Genomic DNA, 17074 nt, shown 5'->3' on the forward strand with positions numbered 1-17074 from the left:
ACATCTGCACCATATGTGGAACTGAAAAGGAGGACATAAAACACATGCTCTTCTATTGCACCCACTCAAAAGAAATCTGGAGGCAATGTCATATAAAACACAACTACCCACCTTTGGATAATGAACTCCCTACTTTTTACTAGCTAAAACATCAACTAAACTCAAACAAGCGCTATAATCAATACATTACTTGGCCTGTCTTCTTACCTTTCCTCCTATGGTACTTATGGACCACTAGAAATGAAAAGATATTTCACAAAAGCAGTCGATATCCTAAAATTAGCAAAGTAATTAATAGTTCCCAAGAATTCCTTTTTCTAAGCAATTGAAGTCCTATCCGGACACCAAAAAGAACCATCCTCATTAAATGGCAACCACCTGACATAGGAACCTTCAAACTAAACATGGATGTATCATACCTAGGTATCCCAGGTAGGGGGGATATAGGAGGGATTTTCAGAGATAGCAATAGAAATTGGATACTAGGATTCAATATGGGATTTGCCTACGCTACGAATATCCAAATGGAAGCCATATCCCTATTACAAGGCTTAAAACTAGCCATCCAAAAGAAACTGACCCCTTTAGTCATTGAAACGGACTGCCAGGAACTTATCAACCTGATAAACAATGATAATTGCCTTTATCAAAATATTATTGATGATTGTAGGTTCCTATTATCTGAGGCGGGCACGCCACCCTTGAAGCATGCATTCAGAGAAGCTAATGGAGTAGTGAACACCTTAGCCAAGAATGGATGCAGCTTGGACTCTTTTGCTAACTTAATATTGTATTATTATCCGCCTGTATTTGCTATTTCAGTTTTTGATAGAGATGTGATAGGCACTGCGTGGCCTAGACAAATCTCATGTTGTAATGACTACTAAGTTTTTATGTTCTAAATAAATGTCTTTATTTACCAAAAAAAGTAGTAATATATGCAGTTATTTGGCCACCGCCATCTGAACAAATAAATAGTTATCTTATCCAAACATTCTCCAATCACGCCCTCTTTCTTTTCTTTATTTCTTTCCATGCATCTTCACCAAGAATATCCTTCTTCTTTCACTAACAGGACTCAATTACTTCTATGAACTGAAAACGCTTCAACCCATTAAGCATAGAAGTTTCTCTCACTAAGGATTTCGCTTAGAAGTGTGAAAATATCATTAAAAACAAATAACCTTGATTCAATTTTTTTTATGTATGGGTCCAAGTCTAGCCACCACGACCATTACCGAGTAGGAAGAGGAACGAGGGCGATCAGTCGATGCATAACGTCCACGACAGTGTACATCTAGTAGGAGACAGTAAGAATATACTTTTCGAATATTCTCTATATTGTACTTTTTAGGGTTTTTTGGGAGATTGTCCCTTATAAAGAGGAAGGGGATGTAACGAAAAGGGGGGGAACACTTTTGAAAAGGAATCATCTGAGATTGAAATAAAAAACAAGTTTTGTTTATCGGAGAAAATCCTAAGATTCCCCAATCATCTCACACTTATTCTTCCTTACACCGATTGTATCTGTGACGGTTCCACTTATGCATTTAAGTCTTTACATTTATGAGTTTTTATTGGATTTGAATAGACTCATTATATCTTTCATCTTGTTTGCTCATTCCATCATTTGATCTAGATTTTATTGTGCTTGACTAAGATTGACCTCATCCTTATTATTAGTTGTTTTAATCAAAAAGGTTTTGACATCTTTTGGTTAAATAATTTGGCATCGTCTGTGGGGATTTTTTCAGTTTAGATTTTAGTTTCATCTAGATCATAGAAAGGGATAGTCACCTCTTCCTAGCCTTGTACAAACTAACAATGGCAGGGAAAGAAGATGCAAGGGAAAAAGCAATAGTAGGCGTCACAACCAACCTCCTAAACACCATCAACGAAGACAGCAGGGAGGATAACGAAAATGGGACCCCAAACACCACACCCAGGGGAGACGCTTCACCTCCCCTACATGAAAGTGTAACTACTTCGCGCGAGAAGGAAGCCTCCACATCTACAACAGGAGAGGTACCACCGACAGTGAGAAGACTGCTGGAAGAATGGATAACAAGTACTCTGAAAAACATACTTGATAAACCCGCCCAAAAAGATAACAGGAATGTTGCACATGTAGATGTCAGGACAATTGTTGATGAGCAAGATGCCCCCCGTACAGGTAACACTCATGTCGCTAATGACGCAGGCAATGATGCACTTGCAACCGTTTTAAAGAAAATGGAGGAGATGGAAAATGAGAATAAGGCACTCCGTGACTAGATGAAGGAGTACCAAGAGAGGGTTGACGAAATATCGGGCGCCCCAAAGTTGTTGCCAAAACAGGGCGTTGGTCGATTTATCGAGAAACCATACAATGAGGAGGCTGCCCCCTACGCTATTCCAAATACCTTAAAAATGCCACCATACCTGAAGATATATGACGGTACCACCCATCCAGAAGATCATATCATCCATTACATCACAGCCGTAAAAGGTAACAATCTTTCGAAAGAACAAGTACCATCGGTGCTACTAAAAAAGTTCGGCGAAAACCTAACAGGGGGAGCCCTGACCTGGTACCCCCAACTACCGGCACGATCGATAGTTACGTTCGAGTAAATGGCAGACAAGTTTGTCACCACTCATGCAGGAGCCAAAAAGGTAGAAGCCAGAGTAAACGACATCTTTTCCGTTAGGCAAATGCATGGCGAGGGACTCATGGACTTCTTATCTCGGTTCAACAGGGTGAGAATAAGCTTACCAAATGTGTTAGAAGGAATGGCGGTAGCAGCCTTCCAGAACGGACTAAATTGGAATGGGTAGAGAGCGACCAGAAAATTGTTAAGCAGGCTCATGAAATACCCTCCAACCACTTGGGAAGAAATCCATAACGCTTACTGCGCCGGGGTAAGAGCCGACGAGGACGACCTCAATGGTCCGATCAAACGGTTGATGTCAGTTCAAATTGAAGCAAGGAAAGATCGTCGCAATGACATTCGACAAGATCAGTCGGGGCCTCGTTTCGGTCGAGAAAGGCATCAGCCCTACATCAGTACATCTATCCCACCTCCTGCGCAGCACACAAATGCTCCTCCTAGATATGCAGTGCCACATCGACATGAAAAAGGTATGCCTCTGCTCTTATCTGCTCACAATTTTTGTATCTCTCCTTCAGAAATAGTGTACGCACTTGAGAAACTTGGTACCAAGGTACAATGTCCGCAATAGATGAAGTCCGACCCAAGCACTCGAAAATCGAACGCTCTCTGCGAATTCCACCAGGAAAGGGGTCACAAAACCGAAGATTGCATAGAACTGCGGCAGGAGGTAGTGAGAATGCTAAATTAGGGACACCTGAAAGAATTTCTGAGCGATCGAGGATAGGCTAACTTTGCCCGCAGACGTGAACAACCCTAGGGTCCTCCAAAACCTCTTTCTCCCGCTCGCACTATACAGATGATCATCGGCGGGGGAGACGACACAACAATCAATCATGTAAAGTTCACCACCACAAATAAACTTAAATGGTCGATCACTCATGAACGGTATGATGACCCCGAAGATAGTATCGTCTTCGATAAGTCGGATGCTAACGTTTGTCTTTCCCTCACTACGATGCTCTTGTTATCACTTTACTATTACAGATACTGATGTAAAAAGAATAATGGTAGATGACGGGAGTGGCGCATGTATTATCTGTCCTCGGGTTCTCGCACAGATAAGACTCGAAGATAAAATAATACCGCGTTGCATAGCACTAAAATATTTTAATAATGTAGTCAAGCGGACTTCTAGAGAAATAGTACTACCTCGCCCTAGCCAGAGGAGTTACCCTGGAAATGACATTTCACGTCATGGACTAGGATACAACCTACAATGCTATCATAGGGCGCCCGTGTATACACGCCATACGAGTAGTCCCGTCAAGTCTCTATCAAGTAATCAAGTTTCCTACTCCATGGGGGGTATTCAGCATCCGAGGCGAACAACGCACTGCACAGGAATTCTACCGCATCACCCAGGATTACGCCCACACCCAACAACTAAAAGGGGCCAGTGCGGAAGCATAGCAATCAGCGATGTCGGGAACCAAACTTGACGTACGAACAGACATTATCAAATATCCTGACATCGTGGAAGCATCTGAGTCGACAATAGAGGATCTCGATCCCATCCTACTAGATGGCAATGACATCACAAAAAAGGCTAATATCGGGCACAACCTCTCGGAACCAGGTAAGTTTCATAAATTCTTAACTGACAACGCCGATCTGTTTGCCTTATCCCATGCAGATATGCCAGGTATCCCGAGAGACATCGCCACGCATAGACTAAATGTTGACCTCCTCTACCCACCAGTACGGCAAATAATAAGGAATTTCAGCGTCACAATCAACAAAGCCGTCAGCGAAGAAGTCAATAAGTTGCTCACAAATGGCACCGTCTGAAAGTCAAAATATCCCTAGTGGGTCGCTAATGTGGTCATGGTAAAGAAGAAAAACAAAAAGTGGAGGATGTGTGTAGATTTCACAGACCTAAACAAGGCCTGCCCAAAAGACTCCTTTTTGTTGCCACACATCGACCAGCTCATTGACACAACAGCAGGACACAAGTTGCTAAGCTTTTTAGATGCCTATTCGGGTTACAACCAGATCTTCATGGAGGAAGAAGACCAGGAGAAAACCAGTTTCATCATTCACCAAGGAACATACTACTATAAGGCCATGCCGTTCGAACTAAAGAATGCGGGGGCGACATACTAGAGACTGGTCACCAAGATGTTCAAAAACCAACTCGTCAAAACAATGGAAGTCCACATCGATGACATGCTAGTTAAGTCTAAAAGGAAAGAAAATAATATCGATCATCTGAAGGAAGCCTTTGACATATTAAGACAGTACGACATGAAACTAAACCCCGAAAAATGCGCCTTCGGTGTAACCTTAGGCAAATCACTCGGCTTCCTGGTATCGCAAAGAGACATCGAGGTCAACCCAGATCAGAATAAGGCCATTGAAGGAATACCAAAAATGCTAACCAGCAAAAAATAAGTACAAAAACTGACAGGTCGGATAGCTGCTCTGTCAAGGTTCATCACACGGTCGTCAGACAGGTGTTGTAAAATTTTTAGTGTGCTAAAGAAAGACAACGGGCTCTAGTGGAATTCGGAGTGTGTCGATGCCCTGAGAAAACTGAAAACCTACTTGTCCTCACCACCGTTACTCGCCAAGGCAGAACCAAGCGAATGCCTCCATGTCTACCTATCCATCTTCGAAGTCGCGATAAGCGCGGTTTTGGTCTGTGAGAGCAAAGGTACGCAATCTCCGATTTACTATATCAGCAAAACTTTAGTTGATGCCGAAACGAGGTATCCCCACCTCAAAAAATTGGCTCTGGCGTTAGTCGTAGCTTCACGAAAGCTTAGACCATATTTTTAGTGTCACCTCATAAAGGTGGTGAGAACCTTTCCCCTCAGAAGCATCCTGCACAAACCCGAGTTGTCGGGTAGATTGGCCAAATGGTCCATAGAATTGAGTGAACACGATATAACATATCAACCGCGAACTGCGATAAAATCACAAGTACTCACCGACTTCGTCACTGACTTCAATGCAGAAATAATATCTGAGGTCGAGCAAGAAGCACTTCGCGCCTCTCTTGGGCAACCCGACCTATGGGTCTTCTACACCGACGACACATCCAATGCATCGGGACTGGGACTCGTACTCAAAGTACCAACAAGCGAAGTGATTCGCCAGTCTATACGGTGCCCTGAAATGACTAACAATGAGGTCGAGTATGAGGCTGTAATTGCAGGACTGAAATTGGCCCTCAAGTATGGTGCACGACGAGTCATCCTCCGCTACGGCTCTCAACTTGTGGTAAACCAAGTTATTGGGACTTTCCAGATCAAGGAGCAGAGGCTACAGAAATACCAGACCGAAATCCACAAGCTGCTGCCAGAATTCGGCGAATGTCAACTCGACTAAATACCGCGGGCGCAAAATATCGAAGCGGACGGTCTCTCCAAGCTGGAAGTAGCAACTAAAAATATCACCAAGGAGAACGTGGTCACCCTCCTTCACTCATCAAAAGACCAAATCGGGGTAAGTTCTATAAAATTAACTTGGGACTGGTGCAACTACATCATATCGTATTTGCAGGAGGGAACACTCCCACAAGATAAAAAAGAAGCCAAAAAGCTTCAAATACAAGCGGCCAGGTACAACCTCATAAACCATGACCTTTACAAAAAGACGTTCGATGGTCCCTTGGCCAAATGCCTTGGACCAAATCAAACAAGGCGTGTGCTCGAAGAGGTACACGAGGGCCACTACGGCGCCCATACAGGCAACCGGGCCCTCGTCAGATGTCTTATTCGTGCAGGATACTACTGGCCCACTATGAAAAAGAGGCCGCAGATTACGTCAAGAAATGTGAGCAATGCCAGAAATACGCCCCTATGATACACCAGGCGGGCAAACTCCTGCACTCCATTAGCTCTCCATGGTCGTTCATAAAATGGGGGATGAATATCGTTGGAACCCTCCCAGCAGGGCGAGGTAAGATACACTTCCTTTTTGTTATAACTGATTACTTTTCCAAATAGGTGGAAGCATGTGCATTCGCTCAAATACGCGAAAAAGAAGTCATCGCGTTCATATGGAAAAACATCATATGCCGCTTCGGCATCCCCAAAGAAATCTATTGCGACAGTGGACCTTAGTTCATCGGGAAAAAGACGATTGAATTCTTCGAAAAATGGCACATCAAGCGGATACTCTCCACGCCATATCATCCCGCCGGAAATGGTCAAGCGAAATCCTCCAACAAAACAATATTAAATATATTAAAGAAAAAGCTCGATGACGCCAAAGGGCTATGGCCGGAACTGCTACCAGAGGTGTTATAGGCCTACCGCACTATGCGAAAAACTAGCACACGTGAGACACCGTATTCACTGGTCAACGGTACCAATACAGTTATACCCGTCGAGGTCGGAGAACCCAGCTTGAGGTACTCCAATGAGAGTGGACCGAGCAATGATGAAAACAGAATACAGGACCTTGACGGGGTAGAAGAATGAAGGGATATGGCTCATATAAGAATAGCCCAAAAACAACAAGCAGAAAGGTACTACAATAAGAAGGCCAAAGTACGACCACTCAGAGTCGGGACTACGTCCTCAAGGCAAACCACAGGTAGCAAAAGACCCAAATCAAGGAAAATTGGGAACAAACTGGGATGTGCCATATAAAATCATAGCAGAAGCAAGCAAAGGAGCATTCCAGTTGGAAACAATGGAAGGAAAACTACTACAAAACATCTGGAATGTCGCCCACCTCAAATATTTCCACTTCTGAGAAATGACGCCACCTAAGTTGTACTCTTTTTCTCTCACCCGGGTTTTGTCCCAATCGGGTTTTCTCGAGGAGGTTTTTAACGAGGCGATGAGGGGGATGTCTTGATGTTCAAAGTACAATTCATCACCCAGCCTGCCAACAACATCTCCAGGCCGAGCATTGAAGGGACTAGGTACAAGGACATTACTTCGTCGAATGTACAAAATCGATATGTATCTCCAACGTATGAATGAAATTATTCCGTTGAATGTACAAAATCAGTATATATCTCCAATGTATGAATGAAACAGGCATACATGACACCCCATGGCCAAGGCCATCACCACGAAAGAGTTCGATACCATTCAAACCACGACGGGTTAACATTTCGACATTAAGTCGAAATAACACCCCATGGCCAAGGCTATCGCCATGAAAGAGTTCGATATCATTCGAACCATGACGGGTTAACATTTCAACATTAAGTCGAAATAACACCCCATGGCCAAGGCCATCACCATAGAAGTGTTTGACACCATTCGAACCACGAGGGGTTAACATTTCGACATTAAGTCGAAATAACACCCCATGGCCAAGGCCATCGCCATAGAAGAGTTCGACACCATTCAAATAACGACGAGTTAACATTTTGAAATTAAGTCGAAATAACACCCCATGACCGAGGCCATTACTATAGAAGAGTTCGACACCATTCGAACCAAGACGGGTTAACATTTCAACATTAAGTCGAAATAACACCCCATGGCCAATGCCATCACCATAGAAGAGTTCGACACCATTCGAACCATGACGGGTTAACATTTCGACATTAAGTCAAAATAACACCCTATGGCCAAGGCCATCGCCACGAAAGAGTTCGATACCATTCGAACCACGACATGTTAACATTTCGACATTAAGTCAAAATAACACCTCATGGCCAAGGCCATCGCCATAGAAGATTTCGACACCATTCGAACTACGAGGGGTTAACATTTAGACATTAAGTCGAAATAACACCCCATGGCCAAGGCCATCGCCCCGAAAGAGTTCAATACCATTCGAACCATGACGGGTTAACATTTCGACATGAAGTCAAAATAACACCCCATGGCCAAGGCCATCGCCATAGAAGAGATCGACACCATTCGAACCACGACGGTTAAACATTTCGACATTAAGTCGAAATAACACCCCATGGACAAGGCCATCGCCACGAAAGAGTTCGATACCATTCGAACCACGAAGGGTTAATATTTCGACATGAAGTCGAAATAACACCCCATGGCCAAGGCCATCGCCATAGAAGAGTTTGACACCATTCGAACCACGATGAGTTAACATTTCAACATTAATCCGAAATAACACCCCATGGGCAAGGCCATCACCACGAAGAGTTCAATACCATTCGAACCATGACGGGATAACATTTCAACATGAAGTCAAAATAACACCCCATGGCCAAGGTCATCTCCACAAAAAAGTTTGATACCAGTCGAACTACGACGGGTTAACATTTCGACATTAAGTCGAAATGACACCCCACGGCTAAGGCTATCGCCATAGGAATGAGTTCGACATCGCTCGAAATACGACAGGATAACACTTTAACATTAGTTCGAAAGCAACATCCCTATGGCTAAGGCTGTTACCAAAGGAAAAAGCTCGACATAAGATCAATATCGCTCGAAACGCAATAGGTAACATTTTGACAACTCGAAATAAGCACGACTACGATGAAGGACGTCGCCAAATAAACAAACACGGCAAGAAAATAATTCAGAGGTACACAATAAAAAGTAATTGCTCCATTATAGTTGTTGTATTACAAAAGTTTTTTACAAAGGGCTCAAAAATGCCCCCACGAAAATGGCAAAGAAAAATAAATACAGCCAAGTCCTATGATGTATCACCCCCAGTGGCATACTCCTCATTGTACCAAGAATCGGAGGCGAGCTTGTCCGCATCATCAAAATCGACAATGTCTCTACCAGGCCTAACGGGGTCATAGCCGCACGCCTTTAGAGCGGCACACACTTTAATATGCAACTCTCGGAGTTCCGCCTCAGATATCTTCCTATCAGCATGAAGAGACTTATATATGTCAAGCTGGGCTTCGGGATGAACCCATAGCTCGTACAAATCTCTAGGCACGAAAGGGTCGGCCGAAATATGGGAAGTAGAAGGCTGCGACTGTCATCGTACGTCCTCCACTTTCAAAGCAGCAACTTGTTCGTTTAATGCGGACAATTCCGCCTCCAGTTCTTGAATATGCCCCTCAAATCTCGATACCTTAAGCGTAGATGCCTCCACCTCCTTGTCCCGCTCCAACCTGCAAACACGGTGGGCGTCTTCCAGAGCTGTTGCCTCAGAAATGGCAGTTGCCCTATCCCTTTCAGTGTGAGCCAACCCATCAGCATTAGCACTCATCTCACCCTTAAGGTCAACAACCTCCACCGCCTTCCTATCAAGCTCGGCGATTAGATTGGCCACCTTTACTTAGAGATCGACATTTTCGGCCATCACTCCCTTACTCAGCTCGAGCTTATCTTCCTTGACCTTAAGGGCCGCCTCGAGTTCACTACAACGGGAAATAGCCTTCATAAGGTCCTCGTCTTGTTCTTTCAGTTCTTCGACCTTATACGCCAGTTGATCCTCCCTTTGTTGAAGCCCATTGCGGAACAACTAAAAGTAGTGATCTTTAGTAAAGATGTCGGCCATTGCACGATGCTTGGTGCGATATTCTTGATATTTGGAGGACATCTTCCCATAGAAGGTCATCCTCCACCTTTCTTGATGTTCCTGCTTGATCTCCATGATAAGGGTCTAATATGAAAAACAAAGTCAAAAACAAAAGAATGGGCTAAGGATGCGAAACAGATCCAACAACAAAAAGAAAAAGAAAAGCATTTATCCATAGAGCCATGCCGGAAATGCTCCTTGACAACTCTGCATCACTCATTGCTTTAATTGTCACATTCTCAGGAGTAGCACATAAAGGAGCAAACACCGACACCACCTGATCACAATTCGACAACAAGTTGTAATCCCCAGGAACGACTATGTGCCAATCAGAACCCTCCATTTTAACCTCTACATGAGTGTGACGCTCCAAGAACTCTTGTACATCTCCTGGATCGACGTCTGAACCCGAGCCGTCACCCCCAACGTGTACCCCTCCTCCAACGGCGGATGATGCGCCACCCTCAGCAAAACGCATAGACCCCTCTCCCAAGTATACTCCTTTTGTCCGAGGGGACCTCCCCGCCAAAATGGCGTCCGCCATAAAAACGGGCACATGTGCTGTCTCCAATGCACCATTTCCACTCTTACCAGCATCAATGGCAACATCCTTCCCGAGTTCTACCATCCTTTTTTTTCTCGACGGAGATTCGTCCTTATTAGAGGACTCGATGATAGGCCGATCGAGAGGAGATCTCATCCCTTACAACCATATCCCGAGATGAGTCTCTCCCTCATACAGGCTGAGCACGACCCCTTCAAACGGACTCCTCCAAGGTAAATTGCATCCCCGCTGATGCGATGGCCTGGCGAAAGGCAAGGACTGGGGCCCTCTTCCTAGAAGCCCTATGAACAGTCACCACGGGGGGCTGTATTAATAAACAATGACAAATAGCCAAAGGTCAAAACAGAAGATAACATTTACTTGATGCAGCCTTCGGGCCAAAGCATTTAATGAAAGAAGGCCAATCTCGAGTCTCCACCGCGTAAGGCAGCAAACGGGACATCCAGTCCTCTATACCGACGATAGGATGGGGTGTACACCTCGCAACTGCAAAAAGAAAGTTACAAATGAATACCAAGCTGGAAAAGACAAAAGTAGATAACAAGTACCAATACCTATGATTGTTATTCCACCGCTCAGGGAATCCAGCAGAGTCCGACACAAGATGCTCGGTTTTAACGAAGAAGTATTTATGCCAAAATTTGTGCCTCACACGATCGTCTGTTCCGACTACCAACCCCTTGGTCCCACGATGTCTCAAATGAATCATGATGCCCCTATGAAAACTAAGGGAAAACAAATGTAAGAGGTAGCGAAGGTCAACTTCATACCCCGCTAACTCCGTGTAATTCGTCAATACTAAAAATATCTTAGATATATACGGAGAGAGCTGTGCTGGGAAGAGCTCATAGAATCGGTAGAACTCCTACGCTAATTGAAGAAGGGGGAATGAATGTCCTATCACGAGGGGATATTTGTAAAAAGCACAATACCCCGACCTATGGACTTCCACGAGGTCCCTCCCAGCCGGAACCATCTCAACATGGGAGGGAATGTTATACATAGATCGGAGGTCATCTATGTGAGCCCGCTCGATCTCATAAATCACCGGAGCAAGAGAAGGAACATGCTCTTTAAGGAAATTATTCTGAGACATGGGGTTTCTCGGTAGTATCTCCTCCACGATGGGGAGGTTGTCCCCTTCCTCAACCGTCACATCCTCACCACCAAGGGGAGGCACTATAGAAAGTGGGGTGGCGTCAGAAATCTCTTCAAGGGAACGATGTGTTCTAGATATCTCGATGGCAGATGGTATATTAATAAAACAAAGAACGATAAACGGAAGAAGGAGAAGAGAAAGATCATGAAAGTAGAGCTGAAGATGTAGAAGGAGATGGCCAAGAAGATAAACACATACACTGGAAAGAAAATGTTTGAAAGTTCTTGAAAGAACCAAGCCTTCATCTATTTATAAGGTTTGGATGGCGCCAGAATCGAAGCAAAAAGGTTGTTAGTGGCACCAAAATCGAAGCTGCAAGCCAATTGGTCTCTACCTCAGGAAGACACGCAATGATGACGCACGTGAGAGTGACGTCATTTCCCAATATGATACACTATATAGAATGCCGTAGATTGCGTCTCTCTTTAGACTATCGATTCAACTGGTATGATCTAACCACCGAATTTGGTAACGGATAGGGGCGACATTCGCTTATCAAGGATGCACAGGGTCGCGACCTTAACAAAAGGAGGGACTAACTATATGGGTCCAAATCTGGCCACCACGACCATTATTGAGTAGGATGAGGAACGAGGTCAATCAGTCGATGCATAACGTCCACAACAGTGTACATCTAGTGAGAGACAGTAAGAATATGCTTTTCGAATATTCTCTATATTGTATTTTTTAGGGTTTTTTATGAGATTGTCCCTTATAAAGAGTAAGGGGATGTAACGAAAAAGGGGGGGGGGGACACTTTTGTAAAGGAATCATCTGAGATTGAAATTAAAAACAATATTGTTTATCGGAGAAAATCCTAAGATTCCCCAATCATCCCACATTTATTTTCCCTTACACCGATTGCATCTGTGATGGTTCCACTTAAGTATTTAAGTCTTCGCATTTATGAGCTTTTATTGGATTTGAATAAACTTATTATATCTTTATCTTGTTTGCTCATTCCATCAGTTGATCTAGATTTTATTGTGTTTGACTAAGATTAACCTCATCCTTATTATTAGTTGTTTTAATCAAAAAGGTTTTGACAACTTTTTGTTAAACATTTTAGATCTGCATATTTGTGATTTGTTTTGATTGGGTGATATTTAGTTTTGTTGGAATCATCTTAAAGAGATTTAATATTAACTTTGGGGATGATTTATGGTAGATTTGATCTGAATTTTATATTGAAACTCGAGTTTGAAAATGACTCCACATGTATAGTCCCCATTATATCCCGTGTATATCCCCATCCAGGAACAGACTCACCGGAATTCATTAGCTTCAGCCAAAATAATATATATAATATTTTACGTGCCTCCTGAAGTCACAAAATCTAGACAGAAGCGTTGGTCCTTGGAAGTAATGGTGCACTATGGGCCGGGCCTGAACCGGACCGGACCGGGCCCGCAGTCCTAACGGGCCTAACGGGCCTGGTGGGCCGGTCTTAACGGTTCTTTAAAGCCCGTGTCGGGCCGATTCTTCCTAGAAAGCACACGAGCCCGGGACCGCTAAGCTCGAGACTGGCTGGCGGGCCTGGGCCGGGCCTAACGACTAGTTTTTATTTAAATTTTTTTTTAAAAAAAAAAATTCCAACGGTCAAAATTTAAAAAGTAGTCGTTTGGGCTGCAATTTTGACCGTTTGGATGTTTAGAAAATAGCCATTTGTTCCCCAAACTTTATTTGAACCCTACCCCCTCATTATTTCATTTTTACTCACCAATTCATCAATCTCTCTCAATCTCTCAACTATAATTGCTTATTTTATTGTTAAAATTTCGTGAAAAATTGTGAAGTTGGTGAATTGAAGTATTCAAGTCTTCAACGATTTTCAATTTTCAAGAAGTTGTTCGGCAATTCGGTAAACGCGTTCCAACTCTTAAGTTTTAATATTATAGTTTTGTTAGTTTTATTTAGTATACTTATAATTAATATGACATTTTCTTTGAAAAATATTTTTGGTGGTAAGGGTAAAGCTAAAATTGGTGAAAGTAGTGGCCAACCTACTACCCTTCCTCCGGCTCCCCGACCCAGACCTGGTAGACGTCCTGCTGCTCCTATTATTCTTGATAGTGATAACCCCTGTGTTCAATTTTCCGATAGTCAATTTTGCCATAATGTTGCACCAGGTCAAAATTTAGATGATGAAACTATGAATGCTCTTTATCCTAATGAAACTATCTTTGAAAATGATGAGGAAAATGAGGATGAAGATGAAACCCAACCGGATTTAGATGATACACCTACTAGTCCTGTTAATAACTCAACTGATGTATCGTCCGACCCACCTGTAGAAACCCCTAGTTTTAATAGACAACCTTCTAAACGCCTAGAAACATCATTAGTTTGGAATTATTTTACTCAAGTAAGAGAACAAAATAAGGCTAAGTGTAAAACATGTGGGAAATTACTGGTGCATAAATATACTGGAGACCGTAGCGGCACAGGTAGTTTGACTAGGCACATAAAAACACACCCTAGAGATAAAGCTAGATATTTACAAATGAAAGCGCAGCTAGAGGGAACACATGTAGATTCTGATGTTAACCCTAGTACAGGTTCAAATCTAGTTCAACCAGGAATTAACACTGTGACCGGAGGTATTTTATATTACGATCCAAATAGAGATCGTGAAGAATTAGCAAAGATGGTTACCGTTATGTGCTTACCCTATTCTTTTCCCTCTAATCCTAATTGGGTGCATTATATTAGAAGAGTTTTTAATCCTACTTATAAAGGTTGGCCTCGCGCAACAGTTAAGAGCGATATTTATAAATATAAACATGAATATGAACAATATTTGTGGTATTTATTTACTCATATAAGTAATCGGATTTCTATTACTACTGATATTGGTAGAAGTGATAATGATTGTGATTATCTAACTGTTACAAGTCATTGGATAGATGAGGAGTGGACAATGCAAAAACGCATTATTGCGTATAGAATAATTAATTCATGTCACACAGGTAAGTTTATAGCTAACACTGTTGCAGATATTTGTAGATATTTTTGCTTTAGAGATAAAATAATGTCAATTTCTATGGATAATGCTTCTAGTAACACTAGTGCTATAGGCATACTTACAACAACACTAAATCCCGCATTTAGAAATATATTCCATGTTAGATGTATTTGTCATATTTATCATTTAATTGTTGGTGATGGTATGCGAATTTTAAATTTAGAAATTGAAAAGGTTAGAATGGCTCTTAATTGGCTTTTTTATTCAAACCGTAGAAGTAGACTAAGAGAATATTTTAAAAATGTGATGAATATGGCCTTAGAGAAAGAAAGGTTCCTAAACCTTGCCCGAGTAGATGGAATTATATGTACGAAAGTTTAGTAGTTGCATATAAATATAGAAACCCAATTAATGCAACGTTTAATGCTCGAGTAGGTGGTGAGGATGATGATGAAATGCTTACTACTCAAGATTGGACGAATGTTAAAATTCTTATAGATTTTTTAGAACATTTTTAAATTGCTACAAATGCATTTTTTGGGCAATATTATCCGACTATTTCAAACCGTTTAGTTTATATTGCAGCACTATGTGATTTGTTTGTTGAATTTTCGGAGGGTGGGGAAATTTATCAACTTGCTATAAATGCAATGAAAGAAAAGTTTAAAAAATATTTTTTCCCTATCCCTCCTATTTATGGTGTTGCTGCAATGTTAAATCCTACAATGAAATTAAGAGATCCTCATTTTTGGTACTCAAATATTTATAAGGCTTTAGATCTTTCAAATGAGGAATTTGCTACACTTGCAGATGCAAAAGCCTCAATTAAAATTAATGCTCAAACAATTTATAATGATTATCAACTTGCCTTAGAGCATGCTAGGCCAAATGTTCCAACCCCTACTTCGTCTAGTTCACAATCGTCTAAAAGAGCTGCGGGCTTAAAAACACTTAAATCTTGGACGGAGTTCAGGGGTTCTCAAGGTGATAATTATGATGAAACTTCACATCTAAATGAGTTTCAAGTTTATTTGTCGCAGGGACTTGAAAAGGAAAATCCTGACGGCACTTTTGATCTTTTGGAATGGTGGAAGGCAAGAGAAAAACATTTTCCGGTTCTTGCAAGGATGACTCGGGATATTTTATCTATTCAAGCTTCAACTGTTGCATCAGAGAGCGCTTTCAATCAAGCAAGACTTCAAATAGGTGATCATAGAGCGTCAATGAGGGAGAGCTTGGAAAAATCTGTACTGTTCAGAGATTGGATCCGCTCGGAAAGAAGAAACTTTGGAATTGCGGAATCACAACCGGCGATAGATGAAGCTTATGAAGAAATGATGGCGGAACTTGCGGAGGATGCTGCTTCGCCCGGAAGTGGTGATGAACAAGCTTCTTTTCCACCACCACCAACGCAACCGCCTCCGAACCTTGAAGGATTTATAAAATTTGTTAGAGATACAATGTAGATTATGGTGTAACATGTACTTTGGCATATCTTCTTTTAGTTTTTTTCCCTTTTAATGGTGGTATTAGTACCTTGTTGTGCTCATTCCATTGGGGGAGGAAGACTAAGAAAGATATGCCATTTTTGGTAATAAAAATTATAAGACATGCCCTTGAATATCTTTTTGCAATATTTTTTTGTCTTTAACTTGCAATTATTTATAAGCTATAATATATATACATAACATACAATATATACTACAAGAAAATATATAAGGTAATATATATACATAACATACAATATATACTACAAGAAAATCTATAACATACAATATATACTACAAGAAAATATATTAGGTAATATATGTACATAACATACAATATATACTACAAGAAAATCTCTCTCTCTCTTTCTCTCTCTCTCTCTCTCTCTCTATATATATATATATATCTCTCTCTCTCTCTATATATATATATACTACAAAACATTATAAGAAATTATATTTGGAAATATATATACATAACATACTATATATAGTATACTATACTAGTATACTATATATACTACAAAATAAGATTTTATACTAGTATACTATATATACTACAAAACAAGATTTTTCAAAATTAAAAATGAGGGCCCCACCCCCAATGATCACCAACGGCCATATTGCACAAATAGCCATTTTTTTAATTTACAAAACTAACCTTCTCTAACACTATAAATACCCCCCTCCCTCTTCTTCATTTCAATACTCAATACTCATTTCTCAATCTAAATTTCTCTCAATCTCTCAATCTCCAATTTTCAAGACTTCAAGTCTCAATCTTAATTTTCAAGTTATATCATGCCTCGTTCGGAAAGA

At 41.6% G+C, this 17074-nt stretch overlaps 1 protein-coding gene across 1 annotated transcript; it reads left to right on the forward strand.

The window, feature by feature from the left end:
- The first annotated feature begins 404 nt into the window (after positions 1-404).
- LOC142170311 (uncharacterized) lies at positions 405-887 on the forward strand. The gene has a single exon (XM_075232192.1). The coding sequence runs from the start codon at positions 405-407 to the stop codon at positions 885-887; it is 483 nt and encodes a 160-aa protein (XP_075088293.1).
- Positions 888-17074: the final 16187 nt, after the last annotated feature.

This window comes from Nicotiana tabacum, chromosome 16, assembly GCF_000715075.1.
Source record: "Nicotiana tabacum cultivar K326 chromosome 16, ASM71507v2, whole genome shotgun sequence".
Classification (NCBI taxonomy): domain Eukaryota; kingdom Viridiplantae; phylum Streptophyta; class Magnoliopsida; order Solanales; family Solanaceae; genus Nicotiana; species Nicotiana tabacum.

Bases quoted from the DNA above. Each gene is read 5' to 3' on its own strand.
- LOC142170311 (XM_075232192.1), top strand. From the start codon at position 405: ATGGATGTATCATACCTAGGTATCCCAGGTAGGGGGGATATAGGAGGG.